This window comes from Haliotis asinina, chromosome 3 (assembly GCF_037392515.1).
Source record: "Haliotis asinina isolate JCU_RB_2024 chromosome 3, JCU_Hal_asi_v2, whole genome shotgun sequence".
Classification (NCBI taxonomy): Eukaryota; Metazoa; Mollusca; class Gastropoda; order Lepetellida; family Haliotidae; genus Haliotis; species Haliotis asinina.
Window position 1 is genome coordinate 88,412,588 of NC_090282.1, and position 25,057 is coordinate 88,437,644.

Below are 25,057 nucleotides of genomic sequence, written 5' to 3' on the forward strand. Positions count from 1 at the left end.
ACTCCAGAATATCCGCAGCAGTATTCTTAGAACACATTTGATATGACATGTGATGTTCCATATGTCATTTTCACCATTCGGATGAAAGAGGTGACTTTTTCCAAACTGTCGACAAAATCAGAGATGAAAAAGATTGAATATTATGTGATAATTATAAGGAATGTTTGCGAAAATTCAGATTGGGTTGACAGTCAGCTCATGAAGTTGCATCAGTAAAGCTGCTGTAGTCTTTTGTAAGTTTAATGTCTAAATCAAATTTTTGCAAACCTTCAGCGCTTTAGGAGATGTTCATTTTCTTCATCTCGTGAAGCCAATACATGGACCGACCTACGGCATGTGCGCATTGAACCAGTCTTTAGAAACAAGCACTAATCCTTTTTATGCGTTTATCCCACCTCTCTGAATGAATGGTGGTTTAGTCACTGTGTTCTCCGGCGCTCTCGTGAATTGACAGTAGTCATGTAGTACCGTTTGTTGTTCATGGTATCAATACAAGTACTGGGAATTTTACTCATAGTTATGTCCTGCTTCTCTATGACAGATATTTAATAAAATGGGAGGATACATACTGGAAGGTTACTGGAACATTCCCTAACCATGTGGCAGGTACTGATAAATCCATTTGCCTCATAAGCTGAGGCCAGCTCAAATTGCTGACACACAATGGTAGACTTGTTCTATCTATGCGGTCATTTACTATTGGTTTAAACTCAATTTGAGAAGTCATGTTACCCGTTTCGTGTGTTTACTGAATCTGGAGCATCTCCCAGTAGCTACCTCCAGTATCAGAGGACAAGGTAGACGCCAATCACGACCACTTGCTTCAATAATGTAACTATCAAGCTGTTGTAGTCCCAGATAAAACCAGTTACAGCTAAACATGGTGGCACTGCGCTTGTGCCCCCATCTGCGCTAGTGGAAACGTTTGTTGTGGAAACATACCTGTAACTATGGAAGCATTGCTTGTTGGTATCTGAAAGTATATAGCTGTAAATATTGACACATGTTTTGTCAGTATCTACCTGTAACTATGAATCCATTTTGTGGGTATCTAGCTGTAACGCTGGACGTGTTTCATGTTGGTATCTAGCAGTAACGCTGGACGTGTTTCATGTTGGTATCTAGCAGTAACACTGGACGTGTTTCATGTGGGCATCTAGCAGTAATGCTGGACGTGTTTCATGTTGGTATCTAGCAGTCACGCTGGACGTGTTTCATGTTGGTATCTAGCAGTAACGCTTGACGTGTTTCATGTGGGCATCTAGCAGTAACGCTGGACGTGTTTCATGTTGGTATCTAGCTGTAACGCTGGACGTGTTTCATGTGGGCATCTAGCAGTAATGCTGGACGTGTTTCATGCGGGCATCTAGCAGTAACGCTGGACGTGTTTCATGTGGGCATCTAGCAGTAATGCTGGACGTGTTTCATGTGGGCATCTAGCAGTAATGCTGGACGTGTTTCATATGGGCATCTAGCAGTAACGCTGGACGTGATTCATGTTGGTATCTAGCTGTAGCGCTGGACGTGTTTCATGTGGGCATCTAGCTGTAATGCTGGACGTGTTTCATGTGGGCATCTAGCAGTAATGCTGGACGTGTTTTATGTGGGCATCTAGCAGTAACGCTGGACGTGTTTCATGTGGGCATCTAGCTGTAATGCTGGACGTGCTTCTTGTGGACATCTAGCAGTAACGCTGGGCGTATTTTATGTTGGTATCTAGCTGTAATGCTGGACGTGTTTCATGTTGGTATCTAGCAGTAACGCTGGACGTGCTTCTTGTAGGTATCGAGCTCTAACTACGAACGTGTTTGTTGTGGACATCTAGTTGTAACGCTGGACGTGCTTCTTGTGGGTATCTAGCTGTAATGCTATACGTGTTGCTTGTGGGTATCTAGCTGTAACGCTGGAGGTGTTTCTTGTGGGTATCTAGCTGTAATGCTGCACGTGTTTGTTGTGGACATCTAGCAGCAACGCTGGACGTGCTTCTTGTGGGTATCTAGCTGTAACGCTGGAGGTGTTTCTTGTGGGTATCTAGCTGTAACGCTGGAGGTGTTTCTTGTGGGTATCTAGCAGTAACTATGGAGGTGCTTCTTGTGGGTATCTAGCAGTAACTATGGAGGTGCTTCTTGTGGGTATCTAGCAGTAACTATGGAGGTGTTCATTGTGGGCATCTAGCTGTAATGCTGCACGTGTTTGTTGTGAGTATCCAGCTGTAACTATAGAAACATTTCTTGTGGGTATCTAACTGTGGTTACGGGCATTTGTTGTTGGTAACTAGTGAGTATCTAGTCGTAACTATGGACATTTGTTGTGGGTATCTAGCTATAACTCTGGACGTGTTTCTTGTGGGTATCTAACTGTAACTATGGACATTTCTTGTGGGTATCTAACTGTAACTGTGAATGTTTGTTGTAGGTATTTAACTGTGACTATAGAAACATTTCTGGCTGCTTCTTGTACTTGTTGATGCATTTCTTGTAAGTGTATAGTTCTAACTATAACTGCAGGTATGTAAACATTCCTCTTGAGTATCTACCTGCAATTACTGACATGGAAGCATTCCTTGTGTGTATCTAATACTTTGTTTTGTGAGTATCTAGATGCAACTATGAAAAAACATGTTTTGACGGTATATATTTGTATCTGTGGAATGGTTTGTATTCGGTATCCAGCTGCAACGAAAGCAGTGTCCTTAGCGGTAAGCAGCGGTAACAATGATAGCGTTGCTAGTCTCCAGTTGTATTCATGAAACAATTCAATGAGTTTCGCCAAACACACGTTTGTTTGTGCATCTGAACCTGAAATCATATTTGTGTATTGTTTGTACTCGTGGATCTAAAAGCCACACTTGTTTGTGTCTCCCGACTCAATACCAGTCGTGTGTTGTCTGTTTCTCTCGGGCTGAAATCACACTTGCATTTTTGTGTCTGTGGAGCTGAAACTACACTTATATTGACCCTGGCTCTGAACCTGAAATCGCACTTGTATTGTTCGTGTCCTTTGACCTGAAATCACATTTGTATTGTTCGTGTCTCTCGAGCTGAAAACAAACTTGCGTTGTTTGTGTTTATGGAGCTGAAACCACACATGTATGGTTCGTGTCAGTAGAACTGAAACCACACTTGTATTGTTCGTGTCTGTGGAGCTGAGACCACACTTGTATTGTTCGTGTCTGTGGAGCTGAGACCACACTTATATTGTTCGTGTTCGTGTCTGTGGAGCTGAGACCACACTTATATTGTTCGTGTCTGCGGAGCTGAGACCACACTTGTATTGTTCGTTCCTGTGGAGCTGAGACCAAGCTTGTATTGTTCGTTTCAGTGGAATTGAAACAACACTTGTATTGTTTGTGTCTGTGGAGTTGAAACCACACTTGTATTGTTTGTGCCTCTCGAGCTGAAACCGGAACTGTATTGTTCGTGTCTGTGGAGCTGAGACCCACACTTGTATTGTTTGTGCCTCTCGAGCTGAAACCGGAACTGTATTGTTCGTGTCTGTGGAGCTGAGACCCACACTTGTATTGTTCGTGTCTGTGGAGCTGAGACCACACTTGTATTGTTCGTGTCTGTGGAGTTGAAACCACACTTGTATTGTTTGTGCCTCTCGAGCTGAAATCGTACTTGTATTGTTCGTGTCTATGGAGCTGAAATCACACTTGTATTGTTGAAATCACACTTGTACTGTTTGTGTTTGTTGAACTGCAACCGCACTTGTATAGTTGTTTTATCTCCCTAGCTGAAACCACTCTTCATTTGTAAATGTGAAATAAGTACTGTTTGTCCTCAAGTGTAAACATGGTATCATTTCTGGTTTTAACCACGACAGGTTTTTTTTTATAAATCTTCATTTGTACACATGGCACTATACTTGTGTGTATTCATCTGCAAAATAGTGGCATGTCTTGCGTGTCACTATCTGAAAATGATACTATGCTAAAGAGACGCAAATCAAGATTTTGCTTCCAATCTTCAGAACCATTAAATTTGAAAAATGCTTCAAATTATAAATTTTACAAAAGCAGTCATACAGTGGTCAATATCACAAAGCAGCATAGCGCACCGCTGTCCCTGATGTTAGGAAACACGGATGCTGAACGATATAACCGGAAACGAGACCGAACCATCCTTCAATATAATTGCTACCACATTGCCGTGCTGTTAAAACGACCCCGTGAACAGGAAATCTTGCAAGAAGTTCTGCATTTCTTAATAGGTACTTTATTGTTTGAACCTATACCTAGTATGCTGGATGTAGTAGTGTCTCGGAGATGACGTACCGGCCCCGTCGTCTGGTTACCCCAATCTGGGGCGGTCACGGGTTGGTCTTTGATTTTGATACCGGTTCCACAGCCTTCTTATGGTGCTAAGGGACATGTTTCAGAATTCTCGTTTGCATCAGCATTTGCCAGTCAATTGAACACCCCACACGTTTTTGTGCTAATGCATGCACGTTTTAGGTGCAGTTCATGGATGTGACATGCTTAGCATGTGGCCGCGTGTAGTCAATTTTTTAATTTGTTCTCTCTAAACAGTTCTGAAGAAAACTTACATCTGATCAGAAATGGCAGTTTATACCGATACTAAACAAAAAACTACCTATCTTGTAGAATACAATTTAAATATACACTGAACCGCAAAAAACGCCACTCCCTTTTCGCAATCGGCAATCAGTTTCATTCAATCACATATAATCGGCACAATGATTATCGGAAAGATTTCAGAACTGACATGTTTCATCGTCAAAACGTAAAGACGAATTTCAGACAATTACAAGTCAAAATGAGGAAAGGTGGTGCGACAGTGCGATCCGAAAGTCCGAAACGTGTATGACTCCATGGTCTTTGACAACAGTGTTGCAGCATTAGTACATGGAATGGATGAGATGGTTGATGAAGGTCACAGGAACTTACGCCCAGACTCAGTGATACACCACCTCGCCGAGCTGCAGTTGTCGGCCTTGGTCGCTCATCATTTAGCCTCCTCTGAATCTTGTCCCACAAATGTTCTTTCATGTTTAAGTCTAGACTGAGGACAGCCATGAAGAGTTTGTATGCCGGGTTTGTAAGTCTTTAGTTGCTCTGGCAGTATGGGCACATGCGTTGTCCTGCTGCATCAAAATGTAGCATGAAGAAAGGTTTCAACGTTTGATCAATGTAGCAGGCAGATGTTACAGCATTTCCTCCACCAGGACCAGTATCCTGGAACACCATAGAGACGAGTTTGTGATTGAGAGCAATAGCTCCCCACACCATTGTGTTCCCCCCGAGGCTCTCTCTCTGCCATCAGCCGTCGAGAAGCAATACCGGCATTCGTGGGAGAAGACTACAGCTCGCCACTCCTGGTGACGGCAGTAATGTGTTTCCCACAGGAGACGAGCACGACGAAGTCGAACACTGAGGATCGGAACCCGGTAAAGCCCGCGACATCTGACGTTTCTCTGCCCCAAACGCGTCTGCATCTGTGAAATGGTAATATATGTTGTGTGTCTGCATCTGTGAAATGTCAATATATGTTGTGGTTCGGCATCTCTCTCCTGTGTCCCTATTATGCATAGTTAGGGGTAAAAGCATACGGCAACATGAAGTTATAAACGGATTCGTGATTGGGTATCGGGGATTCTTTGATTCGGGATGATTCAGTTGCCTAAACCCGAATGTGAAGAAAACTTAGGGGAAGGGGATTTCAGTCAAAATCTCTACTGTGAAATGGACATTTCTGAAATAGATTTCGAAGATTTATTTCGGAATAGCCCGAGAAAGTGAGTGATGAACTGGCAGAGGTAACGGGAGGCGAACTAGCATATGTGAAGTTCTTTATGCTTTGAAGAGCATGAAGAATGTGAAAAGCCCCTGTCCTGATGGTTTCACTGCAGAATTCTTCAAATTCTTTTTGCTGGATCCAATGAGTATCTTATAGAATCGCTAGATTATGCTTACAGAAACGGATCTTCACTAAATACTCAAGTTCAGGGTGTTATCACATGTATTCCAAAAGACGGCAAATCCCAAAGTTAGCAAAACCTATTTCATTAGTTAATATCGTGTACAAAACTTGCCTCTGCAGCTGTAGCAGACAGAATAAAACACATTTAACCACATATTAATCACATTCCATTTCCATCTATTGACAATGTTCGATTTCTAGTTGGTTTCAGCATAAAATTATTAACCGAATTCTTCCGGTCGGAATTGTGAAACAGTGAACTCTGGATTGAATTCCCAAATTGGGAAAACACCAAAACGGAAATTGATATACAGCTTTCCTTCTGAACGAAATAACCCTTCAAACGCAATTTTCAAAGTTTATCTTAAACGAGGATAACTTTCGGTTGTTTCAATTGAGAGGGAGTTGACAAATCACTATAACATGACAAAAAACATTGCTTACTCAAAGTGTGATTACAACAAATTTGTTAAACTTTGGTCCAGTTGCCAACAGCTGTTTGTTTGAACCATTCTATTCCCTTACTCTTTTCGGTGAACTTGTGTCGATGTATGCGTCACATTGGACTAGTTGCCATAAGCTGGTTTGAACCATTTTATTCAGTTACCATTTTCAATGAAAGTTTGTTTATCGATGTATGACATTTGTTCAGTTGCCACAGGAGGTTTGTTTTGAACCATTCTATTCGATTTCCCTTTCCGATGAAACTTTGTTTCTCGAGTCATAACACTGGTCCAGTTGCCATACGTTTGTTGTTTGAACCATTCTATTCAACTGCCCTTTTCTATGAATCTTTGTTTTTAGGATTTATGACATTGGTCCAGTTGCCATGGGCAGTTTTAGTGGGCCATTCTTATTCAATTACCTTATTCAGTGAAATTATCAATTCAATGTATTGCATTTGACCAGTTGTCAAAAGCTGTTGGCTGAACCATTTTGTTCAGTTACCCTTTTCAGTTCACCTTTTTTAATTGCTCTACGACATTATTTGAATTTTCAATGAACTATATGCTGAAATGACATATTATGACATATATGATTTGCTGTACAACAAAAAGTGGAATAAAAAAGTATCTCTGCATCTGTTAAATGGTGGCATATTTCGGGTGTCTGTATCTGTGAAATGGTAGCATATCCTGTGTCTGCATGTGTGAAATGTTAGCATACCTTGTATCTCTCCAGGTGGACATCCAATACGTGCTTGTCACTACCGTGCAACCACCACCTACTCAGACACCAGATCCAAATGCAAACGCAAACGCAAATGCAAACGCAAACTCAAACGCAAATGCTAACGGTAATGCAAATGGCAATATAGCTGGAGGAGCCAATGGAGCTCTCAACCTTCTGTCCAACTCAGCGGGGTCAGGCTCAAATGGATTCTCTTCGTTGAGCCCGGGGGCTATGGCTGGTTTAATCTGTGGCGCTGTTGCCATAGGAGGCGCTCTGACGGCCGCTGCGGTTGTCGGTGGGATCCAGGCGAAGAAGCGATGTGCAGCCAGGAACAGTAATAAGCAGAATACACGAACATACAAAGTCAGCTCGTGAGTACATAGTGTTTTATTATAGTGAATTGCCCAGAAACATAACTGAGATATGGTATTTATGGAAGTGAAGCTGACATCAATGCGAGGAGCCCATTTCATTATAACTCTCTGAATATAGCTACTTACTGCTGTTACATTGTGTGAGTGACACGTCCCACGTCCAATTTTACCGATACTTCCAGGCGAGAGTCGAACATCAAGAACAACCGTGTCAGCACTGCCTCCAGTATCAAATTCAACATGTGTAAGTACTCTCCAGATGCATCTGTATGATTACCATTGATCTGTGTGATTGTGATGCGTCTGTATGAATACAGTTGGTCTGTGATTAAGATGCATCTGTATGGTTACCATTGATCAGTGATTAAGATGCGTCTGTATGATTACCGTTGATCTGTGTGATTATGATGTGACTGTATGAATGCCATTGATCTGTGTGATTATGATGCGTCTGTATGATTACCATTGGTCAGAGATTAAGATGCGTCTGTATGATTGCCATTGATCTGTGATTATGATGTGCCTGTATGATTACCATTTGATCTGCGTCTGTATGATAAGCCATTGGTCTGTGATTATGATGCGTCTGTATGATTACCATTGGTCTGTGATTGTAATGCGTCTGTATGAATACCATTGATCTGTGTGATTGTGATGTGCCTATATGTTTACCATTGGTCTGTGATTGTGATGCGTCTGTATCATTACCATTGGTCTGTGATTGTGATGCGTCTGTATGATTACCATTGGTCTGTGATTGTGATGCGTCTGTATAATTGCCATTGGTCTGTGTGATTATGATGTGCCTATATGATTACCATTGGTCTGTGTGATGCGTCTGTATGATTGCCATTGGGCTGTGATTATGATACGTCTGAATGAATACGATTGGTCTGTGATAATGATGCGTCTGTATGATTACCATTGGTTTGTGTAATTAAGATAGGTTTCGTCTGAATGACTGCCATTAGTTTATATGATTATGATACGTCTGTATGATTATCATTGGTCTGTGTAAATATTTTGTGTGTGTATGATTACTTGTCTTGTTGATTAAGAGCGATTAATTTAAGTAGCACTGTTTGTGTTTCCAGTGATGTTAGGCTAAGTCCTTACTTGGTTATTTTTCAGTGAATGATCCAGGAGTCAAAAAGACCCAGATCACCCCTGTCTACTACCGCTAGCCGAAGACATCATTGTCGGATGTGTTATGTGCAGTCTATCGATCTCCATGTTGCCTGACTATATTAACATGTTCATTACAATTAGTCATCTTACCTTTGGCAAGAGTAATGGTTTGTGCATTGTGTGCCATCGCTGGCAATTACAGTTGTGTTAGTACCTCCACACCTAGTAAGTAGGTACTTGTATCATATATCTTTCATATATACTCTTGATCCTACGGCTCTCTGCCTTCGGAAATTCTTTCGCCTTGCCTACTCTTACGAAAAGGAAATGAAATGGAAGTTAGTCTAAACAGCTTGACTGAAGCAGCTTGTCACTGAGATTGTCAAACTAACATACAACGTGGTTCTCATTAACATACCAAGAGACTCTAACTAAAAACCACGAGGCTCTTTCTATGCAACATATCACGAGGCTCTGACTAAGTAACATGTCATGAGGCTTTGTCTCATTAAAGTATGCTGAGGCTCTGTCTCACTAACGTGTGATAAGAATCTGTCTCACTAACGTGTGATAAGGATCTGTCTCACTAACGTGTGATAAGAATCTGTCTCACTAACGTGTGATAAGAATCTGTCTCACTAACGTGTGATAAGGATCTGTATCATTAACGTATGCTGAGACTCTCACTAACGTGTGATAAGTATATATGATGAGGCTCTAACGTATGATCTTGCTCTGTCTAAGTTTATCATTCGGTCTGCCCTTGGGCAGCATATTGTTCAGACTGAAGCTAATTCTCGCACTATCGTACAGATACACGCTCTGTCGAGATATGTAGTGGATAGGCAGGTGGAGGTGAGGGGCGTTTCAGAAAGTAGATGTCGAAGCCAGACGATGAAGGGATTACCAAGAAATTCTTTGAATAGTGCTGTGTTTCATACTGTATTGTCTTTCACGTAGTCGGTCAGAATCAAGCGAAGTAAATACTATGTAAATACAACCTGGTTTAAAGAAATACTTAACATCCCTTTTGAAATTGCTTTAAAACCTTCCAGGTTTATATGTATACAGATAAATAATTTCTTTATATGTACAGTACGAACATCTTTCATACGAAGGTTACTTCTGATATGTGCCAAAGAAGGAGACTGTGGTATCTTTACGTTTTACTGTGCTCATGATACCTGACATATTTACGTTGTCTCTCAACACATAGCTGGCATGCATGATACCTGACATATTTACGTTGTCTCTCAACACATAGCTGGCATGCATGATACCTGACATATTTACGTTGTCTCTCAACACATAGCTGGCATGCATGATACCTGACATATTTACGTTGTCTCTCAACACATAGCTGGCATGCATGATACCTGACATATTTACGTTGTCTCTCAACACATAGCTGGCATGCATGATACCTGACATATTTACGTTGTCTCTCAACACATAGCTGGCATGCATGATACCGGACATATTTATGACGTCTTTCTAAACATAGTTCCCATGCATGAATCCTGGCGTGTTCCTGTTTACGATGTAACCAAAATTTCCCTTGGGATAATAAAGTATTATCTCTTATCTTATCTTAAGACTGGGGGACATGCTGCATTTATCTGGAAGACAGGAAGACATGCTGCATTAACTTGGGAACAGTCGGATGTGCTGCGTTTAACTGGAAAACTAGAGGACATTTTGTATTTATCAGGAAGGCAGGAGGACATGCTCCAGCTGCATTTATGTGGAAGACTGGTGGACATGCTGCATTTAACTGGAAGACAGGACGACACGCTGCATCAACTTGGGGACAGACGGATATGCTGCATTAAACTGGAAGACTGGAGGGCATTTTGTATTTATCTGGAAGACAGGAGGACACGCTGCATCAACTTAGAGACGGACGGATATGCTGGAGGGCATTTTAGGTCAGAAGTACCTGTTGTGTTAAACTGAAAGACGGGAGTAAATGCAGCATTAATATGGAGAGAGAAGGCCATGTTGCATTAAACCTGAAGACTGAACTAGATACTGTCTTAACCTGGGGTCAGCGGGAGAAGTGCATGCCAAGGTCGTCCATCAACACAGTATAGCATGTGAAGGTCGTCTATCAAACTCTACGAACCATCTAAAGGTCGTCCATCAACACAGTATAGCATGTGAAGGTCGTCTATCAAACTCTACGAACCATCTAAAGGTCGTCCATCAACACAGTATAGCATGTGAAGGTCGTCTATCAAACTCTACGAACCATCTAAAGGTCGTCCATCAACACAGTATAGCATGTGAAGGTCGTCTATCAAACTCTACGAACCATCTAAAGGTCGTCCATCAACACAGTATAGCATGTGAAGGTCGTCTATCAAACTCTACGAACCATCTAAAGGTCGTCCATCAACACAGTATAGCATATGAACTTCGTTGAAAGGCATTTTAGATGAAGGAAAAATCTGGTTCTATGGGTAGTCAACTTTATTATTGCAATGGGTGCGACGTTTCGGTGCAGGTACTAATACCCTTTTGTGTCTTGTAATCACAACCAAGCAACCTCCTCCTTTCACTTGCACCTATGTGTATATTCGCCATGCTACAACTCTATTTAACGATAACGGTGATAGTACCTGCACCGAAACGTCGCATCCATTGCAATAAAGATGGTGACTATCCATAGAACTTGGTTTTCCTTCCTAGCATGTCAAGTTCGTTCATCAACACAACATGTCAATGTCGTCCATCAACACAACATAGCATTCAAGGTCGTTCATCAATAAAAAATAGCATGTGACGGCCGTCCATCAAGACAACATATCATGTGACGGCCGTCCATCAAGACAACATAGCATGTGACGGCCGTCCATCAAGACAACATATCATGTGACGGCCGTCCATCAAGACAACATATCATGTGACGGCCGTCCATCAACACAACATATCATGTGTAGGTCGGCCATCAACACAACATAGCGAAACAACATAGCGATTATGTGTCTGACTCTGAGGTGTAGGTTGAAATCCCGAATGGGACTCAGCTCACTAGAATTTGTACTTTACTAAGAAAGTGTGATCCGAAATATAACATCTGTTACATGGTACACGTTGATGGTAAACACGTGACAAAACGCATACCAGATAGAATATTTTAGACTTGATGTATTATGCTGGTTGTGAGAGGATTTCATGTACCTTTTGTAAATGCAAATTGGCTGAGGATCTCGGGTCAAAGTGACAAACAGTGGCCTAGATGCCATCTGGAAATAACATACCTGTGTCCGTCCCACGTTTATACAACATGAGCCATTACAGATCAGGTATGCTTAGTTTGGTATAGATTCTAATGTTTCATTTTGGTTGAGTTCTATCTGGACACGGACCTACACTCTCATAGACATGGTACAAATACCTAAAACATTCTTTTGCAGCAGTGACTTAGAATAGATTTTTCTGCCACATAACACCCATCCCTTATGAAGGAGGAAAGTTCTTTGCTAAGAATATGCTCAAACAAACAAAGAACTAGACACTAGTCAAACTAAATCTTGCAACTGACTTCAGGTAACACTGAAGTTGTGTATGTATTATCATGACAATAAATGTGTATTATACTGTTATCAACCAGGTAACACTAACGTTGTGTGTATTATGATGCCAATAGATGTGCATCATACTCTCACCATCCAGGTAACACTGACGTTGTGTCTATTATGATGCCAATAGATGTGTATCATACTCTCACCATCTAGGTAGGACTGAAGTTGTGTGTATCATGATGCCAGTAGATGTGTATCATACTCTCACCATCCAGGTAACAATGACGTTGTGTCTATTATGATGCCAACAGATGTGTATCATACTCTCACCATCCAGGTAGAACTGATGTTGTGTCTATTATGATGCCAATAGATGTGTATCATACTCTCACCATCCAGGTAGGACTGAAGTTGTGTGTATTATGATGCCAGTAGATGTGTATCATACTCTCACCATCCAGGTAGGACTGAAGTTGTGTGTATGATGATGCCAGTAGATGTGTATCATACTCTCACCATCCAGGTAGGACTGACGTTGTGTGTATTATGATGCCAGTAGATGTGCATCATACTATCACCATCCAGGTAGGACTGACGTTGTGTGTATTATGATGCCAGTAGATGTGCATCATACTCTCACCATCCAGGTAGGACTGACGTTGTGTGTATTATGATGCCAGTAGATGTGTATCATACTCTCACCATCCAGGTAGGACTGACGTTGTGTGTATTATGATGCCAGTAGATGTGTATCATACTCTCACCATCCAGGTAGGACTGACGTTGTGTGTATTATGATGCCAGTAGATGTGTATCATACTCTCACCATCCAGGTAGGACTGACGTTGTGTGTATTATGATGCCAGTAGATGTGCATCATACTCTCACCATCCAGGTAGGACTGACGTTGTGTGTATTATGATGCCAATAGATGTGTATCATACCATCACCATCCAGGTAGGGCTGAAGTTGTGTGTATCATGATTCCAGTAGATGTGTATCATACTCTCACCATCCATGTAGAACTGACGTTGTGTGTATCATGATGCCAGTAGATGTGTATCATACTCTCACCATCCAGGTAGAACTGACGTTGTATGTATGATGATGCCAGTAGATGTGTATCACACTCTCACCATCCAGGTAGGACTGAAGTTGTGTGTATTATGATGCCAGTAGATGTGTATCATACTCTCACCATCCAGGTAGGACTGACGTTGTGTGTATTATGATGCCAGTAGATGTGTATCTTACTCTCACCATCCAGGTAGGACTGAAGTTGTGTGTAGATGCCAGTAGATGTATATCATACTCTCACCATCCAGGTAGGACTGAGGTTGTGTATTATGATGCCAGTAGATGTTTATCATACTCTCACCATCCAGGTAGGACTGAAGTTGTGTGTATGATGATGCCAGTAGATGTGTATCATACTCTCACCATCCATGTAGAACTGACGTTGTGTGTATGATGATGCCAGTATATGTGTATCATACTCTCACCATCCAGGTAGGACTGAAGATGTGTGTATGATGATGCCAGTAGATGTGTATCATACTCTCACCATCCAGGTAGGACTGAAGTTGTGTGTATCATGATGCCAGTAGATGTGTATCATACTCTCACCATCCAGGTAGGACTGACGTTGTGTGTATCATGATGCCAGTAGATGTGTATCATACTCTCACCATCCATGTAGAACTGACGTTGTGTGTATCATGATGCCAGTAGATGTGCATCATACTCTCACCATCCAGGTAGGACTGACGTTGTGTGTATCATGATGCCAGTAGATGTGTATCATACTCTCACCATCCAGGTAGGACTGACGTTGTGTGTATCATGATGCCAGTAGATGTGTATCATACTCTCACCATCCAGGTAGGACTGACGTTGTGTGTATTATGATGCCAATAGATGTGTATCATACTCTCACCATCCAGGTAGAACTGACGTTGTGTGTATCATGATGCCAGTAGATGTGTATCATACTCTCACCATCCATGTAGAACTGACGTTGTGTGTATCATGATGCCAGTAGATGTGTATCATACTCTCACCATCCAGGTAGGACTGAAGTTGTGTGTATCATGATGCCAGTAGATGTGCATCATACTATCACCATCCAGGTAGGACTGACGTTGTGTGTATTATGATGCCAGTAGATGTTTATCATACTCTCACCATCCAGGTAGGACTGACGTTGTGTGTATTATGATGCCAGTAGATGTGTATCATACTCTCACCATCCAGGTAGGACTGACGTTGTGTGTATTATGATGCCAGTAGATGTGTATCATACTCTCACCATCCAGGTAGGACTGACGTTGTGTGTATTATGATGCCAGTAGATGTGCATCATACTCTCACCATCCAGGTAGGACTGACGTTGTGTGTATTATGATGCCAATAGATGTGTATCATACCATCACCATCCAGGTAGGGCTGAAGTTGTGTGTATCATGATTCCAGTAGATGTGTATCATACTCTCACCATCCATGTAGAACTGACGTTGTGTGTATCATGATGCCAGTAGATGTGTATCATACTCTCACCATCCAGGTAGAACTGACGTTGTATGTATGATGATGCCAGTAGATGTGTATCACACTCTCACCATCCAGCTAGGACTGAAGCTGTGTGTATTATGATGCCAGTAGATGTGTATCATACTCTCACCATCCAGGTAGGACTGACGTTGTGTGTATTATGATGCCAGTAGATGTGTATCTTACTCTCACCATCCAGGTAGGACTGAAGTTGTGTGTAGATGCCAGTAGATGTATATCATACTCTCACCATCCAGGTAGGACTGAGGTTGTGTATTATGATGCCAGTAGATGTTTATCATACTCTCACCATCCAGGTAGGACTGAAGTTGTGTGTATGATGATGCCAGTAGATGTGTATCATACTCTCACCATCCATGTAGAACTGACGTTGTGTGTATCATGATGCCAGTATATGTGTATCATACTCTCACCATCCAGGTAGGACTGAAGATGTGTGTATGATGATGCCAGTAGATGTGTATCATACTCTCACCATCCAGGTAGGACTGAAGTTGTGTGTATCATGATGCCAGTAGATGTGTATCATACTCTCACCATCCAGGTAGGACTGAAGTTGTGTGTATCATGATGCCAGTAGATGTGTATCATACTCTCACCATCCATGTAGAACTGACGTTGTGTGTATCATGATGCCAGTAGATGTGCATCATACTCTCACCATCCAGGTAGGACTGACGCTGTGTGTATCATGATGCCAGTAGATGTGTATCATACTCTCACCATCCAGGTAGGACTGACGTTGTGTGTATCATGATGCCAGTAGATGTGTATCATACTCTCACCATCCAGGTAGGACTGACGTTGTGTGTATTATGATGCCAATAGATGTGTATCATACTCTCACCATCCAGGTAGGACTGACGTTGTGTGTATCATGATGCCAGTAGATGTGTATCATACTCTCACCATCCATGTAGAACTGACGTTGTGTGTATCATGATGCCAGTAGATGTGTATCATACTCTCACCATCCAGGTAGGACTGAAGTTGTGTGTATCATGATGCCAGTAGATGTGCATCATACTATCACCATCCAGGTAGGACTGACGTTGTGTGTATTATGATGCCAGTAGATGTTTATCATACTCTCACCATCCAGGTAGGACTGACGTTGTGTGTATTATGATGCCAGTAGATGTGTATCATACTCTCACCATCCAGGTAGGACTGACGTTGTGTGTATTATGATGCCAGTAGATGTGTATCATACTCTCACCATCCAGGTAGGACTGACGTTGTGTGTATTATGATGCCAGTAGATGTGCATCATACTCTCACCATCCAGGTAGGACTGACGTTGTGTGTATTATGATGCCAATAGATGTGTATCATACTATCACCATCGAGGTAGGGCTGAAGTTGTGTGTATCATGATTCCAGTAGATGTGTATCATACTCTCACCATCCATGTAGAACTGACGTTGTGTGTATCATGATGCCAGTAGATGTGCATCATACTCTCACCATCCAGGTAGAACTGACGTTGTATGTATGATGATGCCAGTAGATGTGTATCATACTCTCACCATCCAGGTAGAACTGACGTTGTGTGTATTATGATGCCAGTAGATGTGTATCATACTCTCACCATCCAGGCAGGACTGAAGTTGTGTGTATTATGATGCCAGTAGATGTGTATCATACTCTCACCATCCAGGTAGGACTGACGTTGTGTGTATCATGATGCCAGTAGATGTGTATCATACTCTCACCATCCAGGTAGGACTGACGTTGTGTGTATCATGATGCCAGTAGATGTGTATCATACTCTCACCATCCAGGTAGGACTGACGTTGTGTGTATCATGATGCCAGTAGATGTGTATCATACTCTCACCATCCAGGTAGGACTGACGTTGTGTGTATTATGATGCCAATAGATGTGTGTCATACTCTCACCATCCAGGTAGAACTGACGTTGTGTGTATCATGATGCCAGTAGATGTGTATCATACTCTCACCATCCAGGTAGAACTGACGTTGTGTGTATCATGATGCCAGTATATGTGTATCATACTCTCACCATCCAGTTAAGACTGAAGTTGTCTGTATCATGATGCCAGTAGATGTGTATCATACTCTCACCATCCAGGTAGGACTGAAGTTGTGTGTATGATGATGCCAGTAGATGTGTATCATACTCTCACCATCCAGGTAGGACTGAAGTTGTGTGTATCATGATGCCAGTAGATGTGTATCATACTCTCACCATCCAGGTAGGACTGACGTTGTGTGTATCATGATGCCAGTAGATGTGTATCTTACTCTCACCATCCAGGTAGGACTGAAGTTGTGTGTAGATGCCAGTAGATGTATATCATACTCTCACCATCCAGGTAGGACTGAGGTTGTGTATTATGATGCCAGTAGATGTTTATCATACTCTCACCATCCAGGTAGGACTGAAGTTGTGTGTATGATGATGCCAGTAGATGTGTATCATACTCTCACCATCCGTGTAGAACTGACGTTGTGTGTATCATGATGCCAGTATATGTGTATCATACTCTCACCATCCAGGTAGGACTGAAGATGTGTGTATGATGATGCCAGTAGATGTGTATCATACTCTCACCATCCAGGTAGGACTGAAGTTGTGTGTATCATGATGCCAGTAGATGTGTATCATACTCTCACCATCCAGGTAGGACTGAAGTTGTGTGTATCATGATGCCAGTAGATGTGTATCATACTCTCACCATCCATGTAGAACTGACGTTGTGTGTATCATGATGCCAGTAGATGTGTATCATACTCTCACCATCCAGGTAGGACTGACGTTGTGTGTATCATGATGCCAGTAGATGTGTATCATACTCTCACCATCCAGGTAGGACTGACGTTGTGTGTATCATGATGCCAGTAGATGTGTATCATACTCTCACCATCCAAGTAGGACTGACGTTGTGTGTATTATGATGCCAATAGATGTGTGTCATACTCTCACCATCCAGGTAGAACTGACGTTGTGTGTATCATGATGCCAGTAGATGTGTATCATACTCTCACCATCCATGTAGAACTGACGTTGTGTGTATCATGATGCCAGTATATGTGTATCATACTCTCACCATCCAGGTAGGACTGAAGTTGTGTGTATCATGATGCCAGTAGATGTGTATCATACTCTCACCATCCAGGTAGGACTGAAGTTGTGTGTATGATGATGCCAGTAGATGTGTATCATACTCTCACCATCCAGGTAGGACTGAAGTTGTGTGTATGATGATGCCAGTAGATGTGTATCATACTCTCACTATCCAGGTAGGACTGACGTTGTGTGTATTATGATGCCAGTAGATGTGTATCTTACTCTCACCATCCAGGTAGGACTGAAGTTGTGTGTAGATGCCAGTAGATGTGTATCATACTCTCACCATCCAGGTAGGACTGACGTTGTGTATTGTGATGCCAGTATATGTGTATCATACTCTCACCATCCAGGTAGGACTGAAGATGTGTGTATGATGATGCCAGTAGATGTGCATCATACTCTGACCATCCATGTAGAACTGACGTTGTGTGTATCATGATGCCAGTAGATGTGTATCATACTCTCACCATCCAGGTAGAACTGACATTGTATGTACCATGATGCCAGTAGATGTGTATCATACTCTCACCATCCAGGTAGGACTGAAGTTGTGTGTATTATGATGCCAGTAGATGTGTATCATACTCTCACCATCCAGGTAGGACTGAAGTTGTGTGTATTATGATGCCAGTAGATGTGTATCATACTCTCACCATCCAGGTAGGACTGACGTTGTGTGTATTATGATGCCAGTAGATGTGTATCATACTCTCACCATCCAGGTAAGACTGACGTTGTGTGTATCATGATGCCAGTAGATGTGTATCATACTCTCACCATCCAGGTAGGACTGAAGTTGTGTGTATGATGATGCCAGTAGATGTGTATCATACTCTCACCATCCAGGTAGGACTGACGTTGTGTGTATTATGATGCCAGTAGATGTGTATCTTACTCTCACCATCCAGGTAGGACTGAAGTTGTGTGTAGATGCCAGTAGATGTGTATCATACTCTCACCATCCAGGTAGGACTGAAGTTGTGTGTATCATGATGCCAGTAGATGATATCATACTCTCACCATCCAGGTAAGACTGAAGTTGTGTGTATCATGATGCCAGTAGATGTGTATCATACTCTCACAATCCATGTAGAACTGACGTTGTGTGTATCATGATGCCAGTAGATGTGTATCATACTCTCACCATCCAGGTAGGACTGACGTTGTGTGTATCATGATGCCAGTAGATGTGTATCATACTCTCACCATCCAGGTAGGACTGACGTTGTGTGTATCATGATGCCAGTAGATGTGTATCATACTCTCACCATCCAGGTAGAACTGACGTTGTGTGTATCATGATGCCAGTAGATGTGTATCATACTCTCACCATCCAGGTAGAACTGACGTTGTGTGTATCATGATGCCAGTATATGTGTATCATACTCTCACCATCCAGTTAAGACTGAAGTTGTCTGTATGATGATGCCAGTAGATGTGTATCATACTCTCACCATCCAGGTAGGACTGAAGTTGTGTGTATGATGATGCCAGTAGATGTGTATCATACTCTCACCATCCAGGTAGGACTGAAGTTGTGTGTATCATGATGCCAGTAGATGTGTATCATACTCTCACCATCCAGGTAGGACTGACGTTGTGTGTATCATGATGCCAGTAGATGTGTATCTTACTCTCACCATCCAGGTAGGACTGAAGTTGTGTGTAGATGCCAGTAGATGTATATCATACTCTCACCATCCAGGTAGGACTGAGGTTGTGTATTATGATGCCAGTAGATGTTTATCATACTCTCACCATCCAGGTAGGACTGAAGTTGTGTGTATGATGATGCCAGTAGATGTGTATCATACTCTCACCATCCATGTAGAACTGACGTTGTGTGTATCATGATGCCAGTATATGTGTATCATACTCTCACCATCCAGGTAGGACTGAAGATGTGTGTATGATGATGCCAGTAGATGTGTATCATACTCTCACCATCCAGGTAGGACTGAAGTTGTGTGTATCATGATGCCAGTAGATGTGTATCATACTCTCACCATCCAGGTAGGACTGAAGTTGTGTGTATCATGATGCCAGTAGATGTGTATCATACTCTCACCATCCATGTAGAACTGACGTTGTGTGTATCATGATGCCAGTAGATGTGTATCATACTCTCACCATCCAGGTAGGACTGACGTTGTGTGTATCATGATGCCAGTAGATGTGTATCATACTCTCACCATCCAGGTAGGACTGACGTTGTGTGTATCATGATGCCAGTAGATGTGTATCATACTCTCACCATCCAAGTAGGACTGACGTTGTGTGTATTATGATGCCAATAGATGTGTGTCATACTCTCACCATCCAGGTAGAACTCACGTTGTGTGTATCATGATGCCAGTAGATGTGTATCATACTCTCACCATCCATGTAGAACTGACGTTGTGTGTATCATGATGCCAGTATATGTGTATCATACTCTCACCATCCAGGTAGAACTGACGTTGTATGTACCATGATGCCAGTAGATGTGTATCATACTCTCACCATCCAGGTAGGACTGAAGTTGTGTGTATTATGATGCCAGTAGATGTGTATCATACTCTCACCATCCAGGTAGGACTGAAGTTGTGTGTATGATGATGCCAGTAGATGTGTATCATACTCTCACCATCCAGGTAGGACTGAAGTTGTGTGTATTATGATGCCAGTAGATGTGTATCATACTCTCACCATCCAGGTAGGACTGACGTTGTGTGTATTATGATGCCAGTAGATGTGTATCATACTCTCACCATCCAGGTAAGACTGACGTTGTGTGTATCATGATGGCAGTAGATGTGTATCATACTCTCACCATCCAGGTAGGACTGAAGTTGTGTGTATGATGATGCCAGTAGATGTGTATCATACTCTCACCATCCAGGTAGGACTGACGTTGTGTGTATGATGATGCCAGTAGATGTGTATCATACTCTCACCATCCAGGTAGGACTGAAGTTGTGTGTATCATGATGCCAGTAGATGTGTATCATACTCTCACCATCCAGGTAGGACTGACGTTGTGTGTATCATGATGCCAGTAGATGTGTATCTTACTCTCACCATCCAGGTAGGACTGAAGTTGTGTGTAGATGCCAGTAGATGTATATCATACTCTCACCATCCAGGTAGGACTGAGGTTGTGTATTATGATGCCAGTAGATGTTTATCATACTCTCACCATCCAGGTAGGACTGAAGTTGTGTGTATGATGATGCCAGTAGATGTGTATCATACTCTCACCATCCAGGTAGAACTGACGTTGTGTGTATCATGATGCCAGTAGATGTGTATCTTACTCTCACCATCCAGGTAGGACTGAAGTTGTGTGTAGATGCCAGTAGATGTATATCATACTCTCACCATCCAGGTAGGACTGAGGTTGTGTATTATGATGCCAGTAGATTTTTATCATACTCTCACCATCCAGGTAGGACTGAAGTTGTGTGTATGATGATGCCAGTAGATGTGTATCATACTCTCACTATCCAGGTAGGACTGACGTTGTGTGTATTATGATGCCAGTAGATGTGTATCTTACTCTCACCATCCAGGTAGGACTGAAGTTGTGTGTAGATGCCAGTAGATGTGTATCATACTCTCACCATCCAGGTAGGACTGACGTTGTGTATTGTGATGCCAGTATATGTGTATCATACTCTCACCATCCAGGTAGGACTGAAGATGTGTGTATGATGATGCCAGTAGATGTGCATCATACTCTGACCATCCATGTAGAACTGACGTTGTGTGTATCATGATGCCAGTAGATGTGTATCATACTCTCACCATCCAGGTAGAACTGACATTGTATGTACCATGATGCCAGTAGATGTGTATCATACTCTCACCATCCAGGTAGGACTGAAGTTGTGTGTATTATGATGCCAGTAGATGTGTATCATACTCTCACCATCCAGGTAGGACTGAAGTTGTGTGTATTATGATGCCAGTAGATGTGTATCATACTCTCACCATCCAGGTAGGACTGACGTTGTGTGTATTATGATGCCAGTAGATGTGTATCATACTCTCACCATCCAGGTAAGACTGACGTTGTGTGTATCATGATGCCAGTAGATGTGTATCATACTCTCACCATCCAGGTAGGACTGAAGTTGTGTGTATGATGATGCCAGTAGATGTGTATCATACTCTCACCATCCAGGTAGGACTGACGTTGTGTGTATTATGATGCCAGTAGATGTGTATCTTACTCTCACCATCCAGGTAGGACTGAAGTTGTGTGTAGATGCCAGTAGATGTGTATCATACTCTCACCATCCAGGTAGGACTGAAGTTGTGTGTATCATGATGCCAGTAGATGATATCATACTCTCACCATCCAGGTAAGACTGAAGTTGTGTGTATCATGATGCCAGTAGATGTGTATCATACTCTCACAATCCATGTAGAACTGACGTTGTGTGTATCATGATGCCAGTAGATGTGTATCATACTCTCACCATCCAGGTAGGACTGACGTTGTGTGTATCATGATGCCAGTAGATGTGTATCATACTCTCACCATCCAGGTAGGACTGACGTTGTGTGTATCATGATGCCAGTAGATGTGTATCATACTCTCACCATCCAGGTAGAACTGACGTTGTGTGTATCATGATGCCAGTAGATGTGTATCATACTCTCACCATCCAGGTAGAACTGACGTTGTGTGTATCATGATGCCAGTAGATGTGTATCATACTCTCACCATCCAGTTAAGACTGAAGTTGTCTGTATGATGATGCCAGTAGATGTGTATCATACTCTCACCATCCAGGTAGGACTGAAGTTGTGTGTATGATGATGCCAGTAGATGTGTATCATACTCTCACCATCCAGGTAGGACTGAAGTTGTGTGTATCATGATGCCAGTAGATGTGTATCATACTCTCACCATCCAGGTAGGACTGACGTTGTGTGTATCATGATGCCAGTAGATGTGTATCTTACTCTCACCATCCAGGTAGGACTGAAGTTGTGTGTAGATGCCAGTAGATGTATATCATACTCTCACCATCCAGGTAGGACTGAGGTTGTGTATTATGATGCCAGTAGATGTTTATCATACTCTCACCATCCAGGTAGGACTGAAGTTGTGTGTATGATGATGCCAGTAGATGTGTATCATACTCTCACCATCCATGTAGAACTGACGTTGTGTGTATCATGATGCCAGTATATGTGTATCATACTCTCACCATCCAGGTAGGACTGAAGATGTGTGTATGATGATGCCAGTAGATGTGTATCATACTCTCACCATCCAGGTAGGACTGAAGTTGTGTGTATCATGATGCCAGTAGATGTGTATCATACTCTCACCATCCAGGTAGGACTGAAGTTGTGTGTATCATGATGCCAGTAGATGTGTATCATACTCTCACCATCCATGTAGAACTGACGTTGTGTGTATCATGATGCCAGTAGATGTGTATCATAATCTCACCATCCAGGTAGGACTGACGTTGTGTGTATCATGATGCCAGTAGATGTGTATCATACTCTCACCATCCAGGTAGGACTGACGTTGTGTGTATCATGATGCCAGTAGATGTGTATCATACTCTCACCATCCAAGTAGGACTGACGTTGTGTGTATTATGATGCCAATAGATGTGTGTCATACTCTCACCATCCAGGTAGAACTCACGTTGTGTGTATCATGATGCCAGTAGATGTGTATCATACTCTCACCATCCATGTAGAACTGACGTTGTGTGTATCATGATGCCAGTATATGTGTATCATACTCTCACCATCCAGGTAGAACTGACGTTGTATGTACCATGATGCCAGTAGATGTGTATCATACTCTCACCATCCAGGTAGGACTGAAGTTGTGTGTATTATGATGCCAGTAGATGTGTATCATACTCTCACCATCCAGGTAGGACTGAAGTTGTGTGTATTATGATGCCAGTAGATGTGTATCATACTCTCACCATCCAGGTAGGACTGAAGTTGTGTGTATTATGATGCCAGTAGATGTGTATCATACTCTCACCATCCAGGTAGGACTGACGTTGTGTGTATTATGATGCCAGTAGATGTGTATCATACTCTCACCATCCAGGTAAGACTGACGTTGTGTGTATCATGATGGCAGTAGATGTGTATCATACTCTCACCATCCAGGTAGGACTGAAGTTGTGTGTATGATGATGCCAGTAGATGTGTATCATACTCTCACCATCCAGGTAGGACTGACGTTGTGTGTATGATGATGCCAGTAGATGTGTATCATACTCTCACCATCCAGGTAGGACTGAAGTTGTGTGTATCATGATGCCAGTAGATGTGTATCATACTCTCACCATCCAGGTAGGACTGACGTTGTGTGTATCATGATGCCAGTAGATGTGTATCTTACTCTCACCATCCAGGTAGGACTGAAGTTGTGTGTAGATGCCAGTAGATGTATATCATACTCTCACCATCCAGGTAGGACTGAGGTTGTGTATTATGATGCCAGTAGATGTTTATCATACTCTCACCATCCAGGTAGGACTGAAGTTGTGTGTATGATGATGCCAGTAGATGTGTATCATACTCTCACCATCCATGTAGAACTGACGTTGTGTGTATCATGATGCCAGTATATGTGTATCATACTCTCACCATCCAGGTAGGACTGAAGATGTGTGTATGATGATGCCAGTAGATGTGTATCATACTCTCACCATCCAGGTAGGACTGAAGTTGTGTGTATCATGATGCCAGTAGATGTGTATCATACTCTCACCATCCAGGTAGGACTGAAGTTGTGTGTATCATGATGCCAGTAGATGTGTATCATACTCTCACCATCCATGTAGAACTGACGTTGTGTGTATCATGATGCCAGTAGATGTGTATCATACTCTCACCATCCAGGTAGGACTGACGTTGTGTGTATCATGATGCCAGTAGATGTGTATCATACTCTCACCATCCAGGTAGGACTGACGTTGTGTGTATCATGATGCCAGTAGATGTGTATCATACTCTCACCATCCAAGTAGGACTGACGTTGTGTGTATTATGATGCCAATAGATGTGTGTCATACTCTCACCATCCAGGTAGAACTCACGTTGTGTGTATCATGATGCCAGTAGATGTGTATCATACTCTCACCATCCATGTAGAACTGACGTTGTGTGTATCATGATGCCAGTATATGTGTATCATACTCTCACCATCCAGGTAGAACTGACGTTGTATGTACCATGATGCCAGTAGATGTGTATCATACTCTCACCATCC

At 42.3% G+C, this 25,057-nt stretch overlaps 1 protein-coding gene across 1 annotated transcript in view; it reads left to right on the forward strand.

Moving 5' to 3' along the window:
• LOC137277191 (protocadherin Fat 4-like) overlaps nucleotides 1-8,673 on the forward strand; it is a 63,048-nt gene extending 54,375 nt beyond the window's left edge. The window contains exons 27-29 of the mRNA XM_067808867.1: nucleotides 7,125-7,486; nucleotides 7,672-7,733; nucleotides 8,621-8,673. Of these exons, the coding sequence (XP_067664968.1) occupies nucleotides 7,125-7,486; nucleotides 7,672-7,733; nucleotides 8,621-8,673 (477 nt within the window). The remainder of the gene's footprint in view (nucleotides 1-7,124; nucleotides 7,487-7,671; nucleotides 7,734-8,620) is intronic.
• The last annotated feature ends 16,384 nt before the right edge of the window (nucleotides 8,674-25,057 follow it).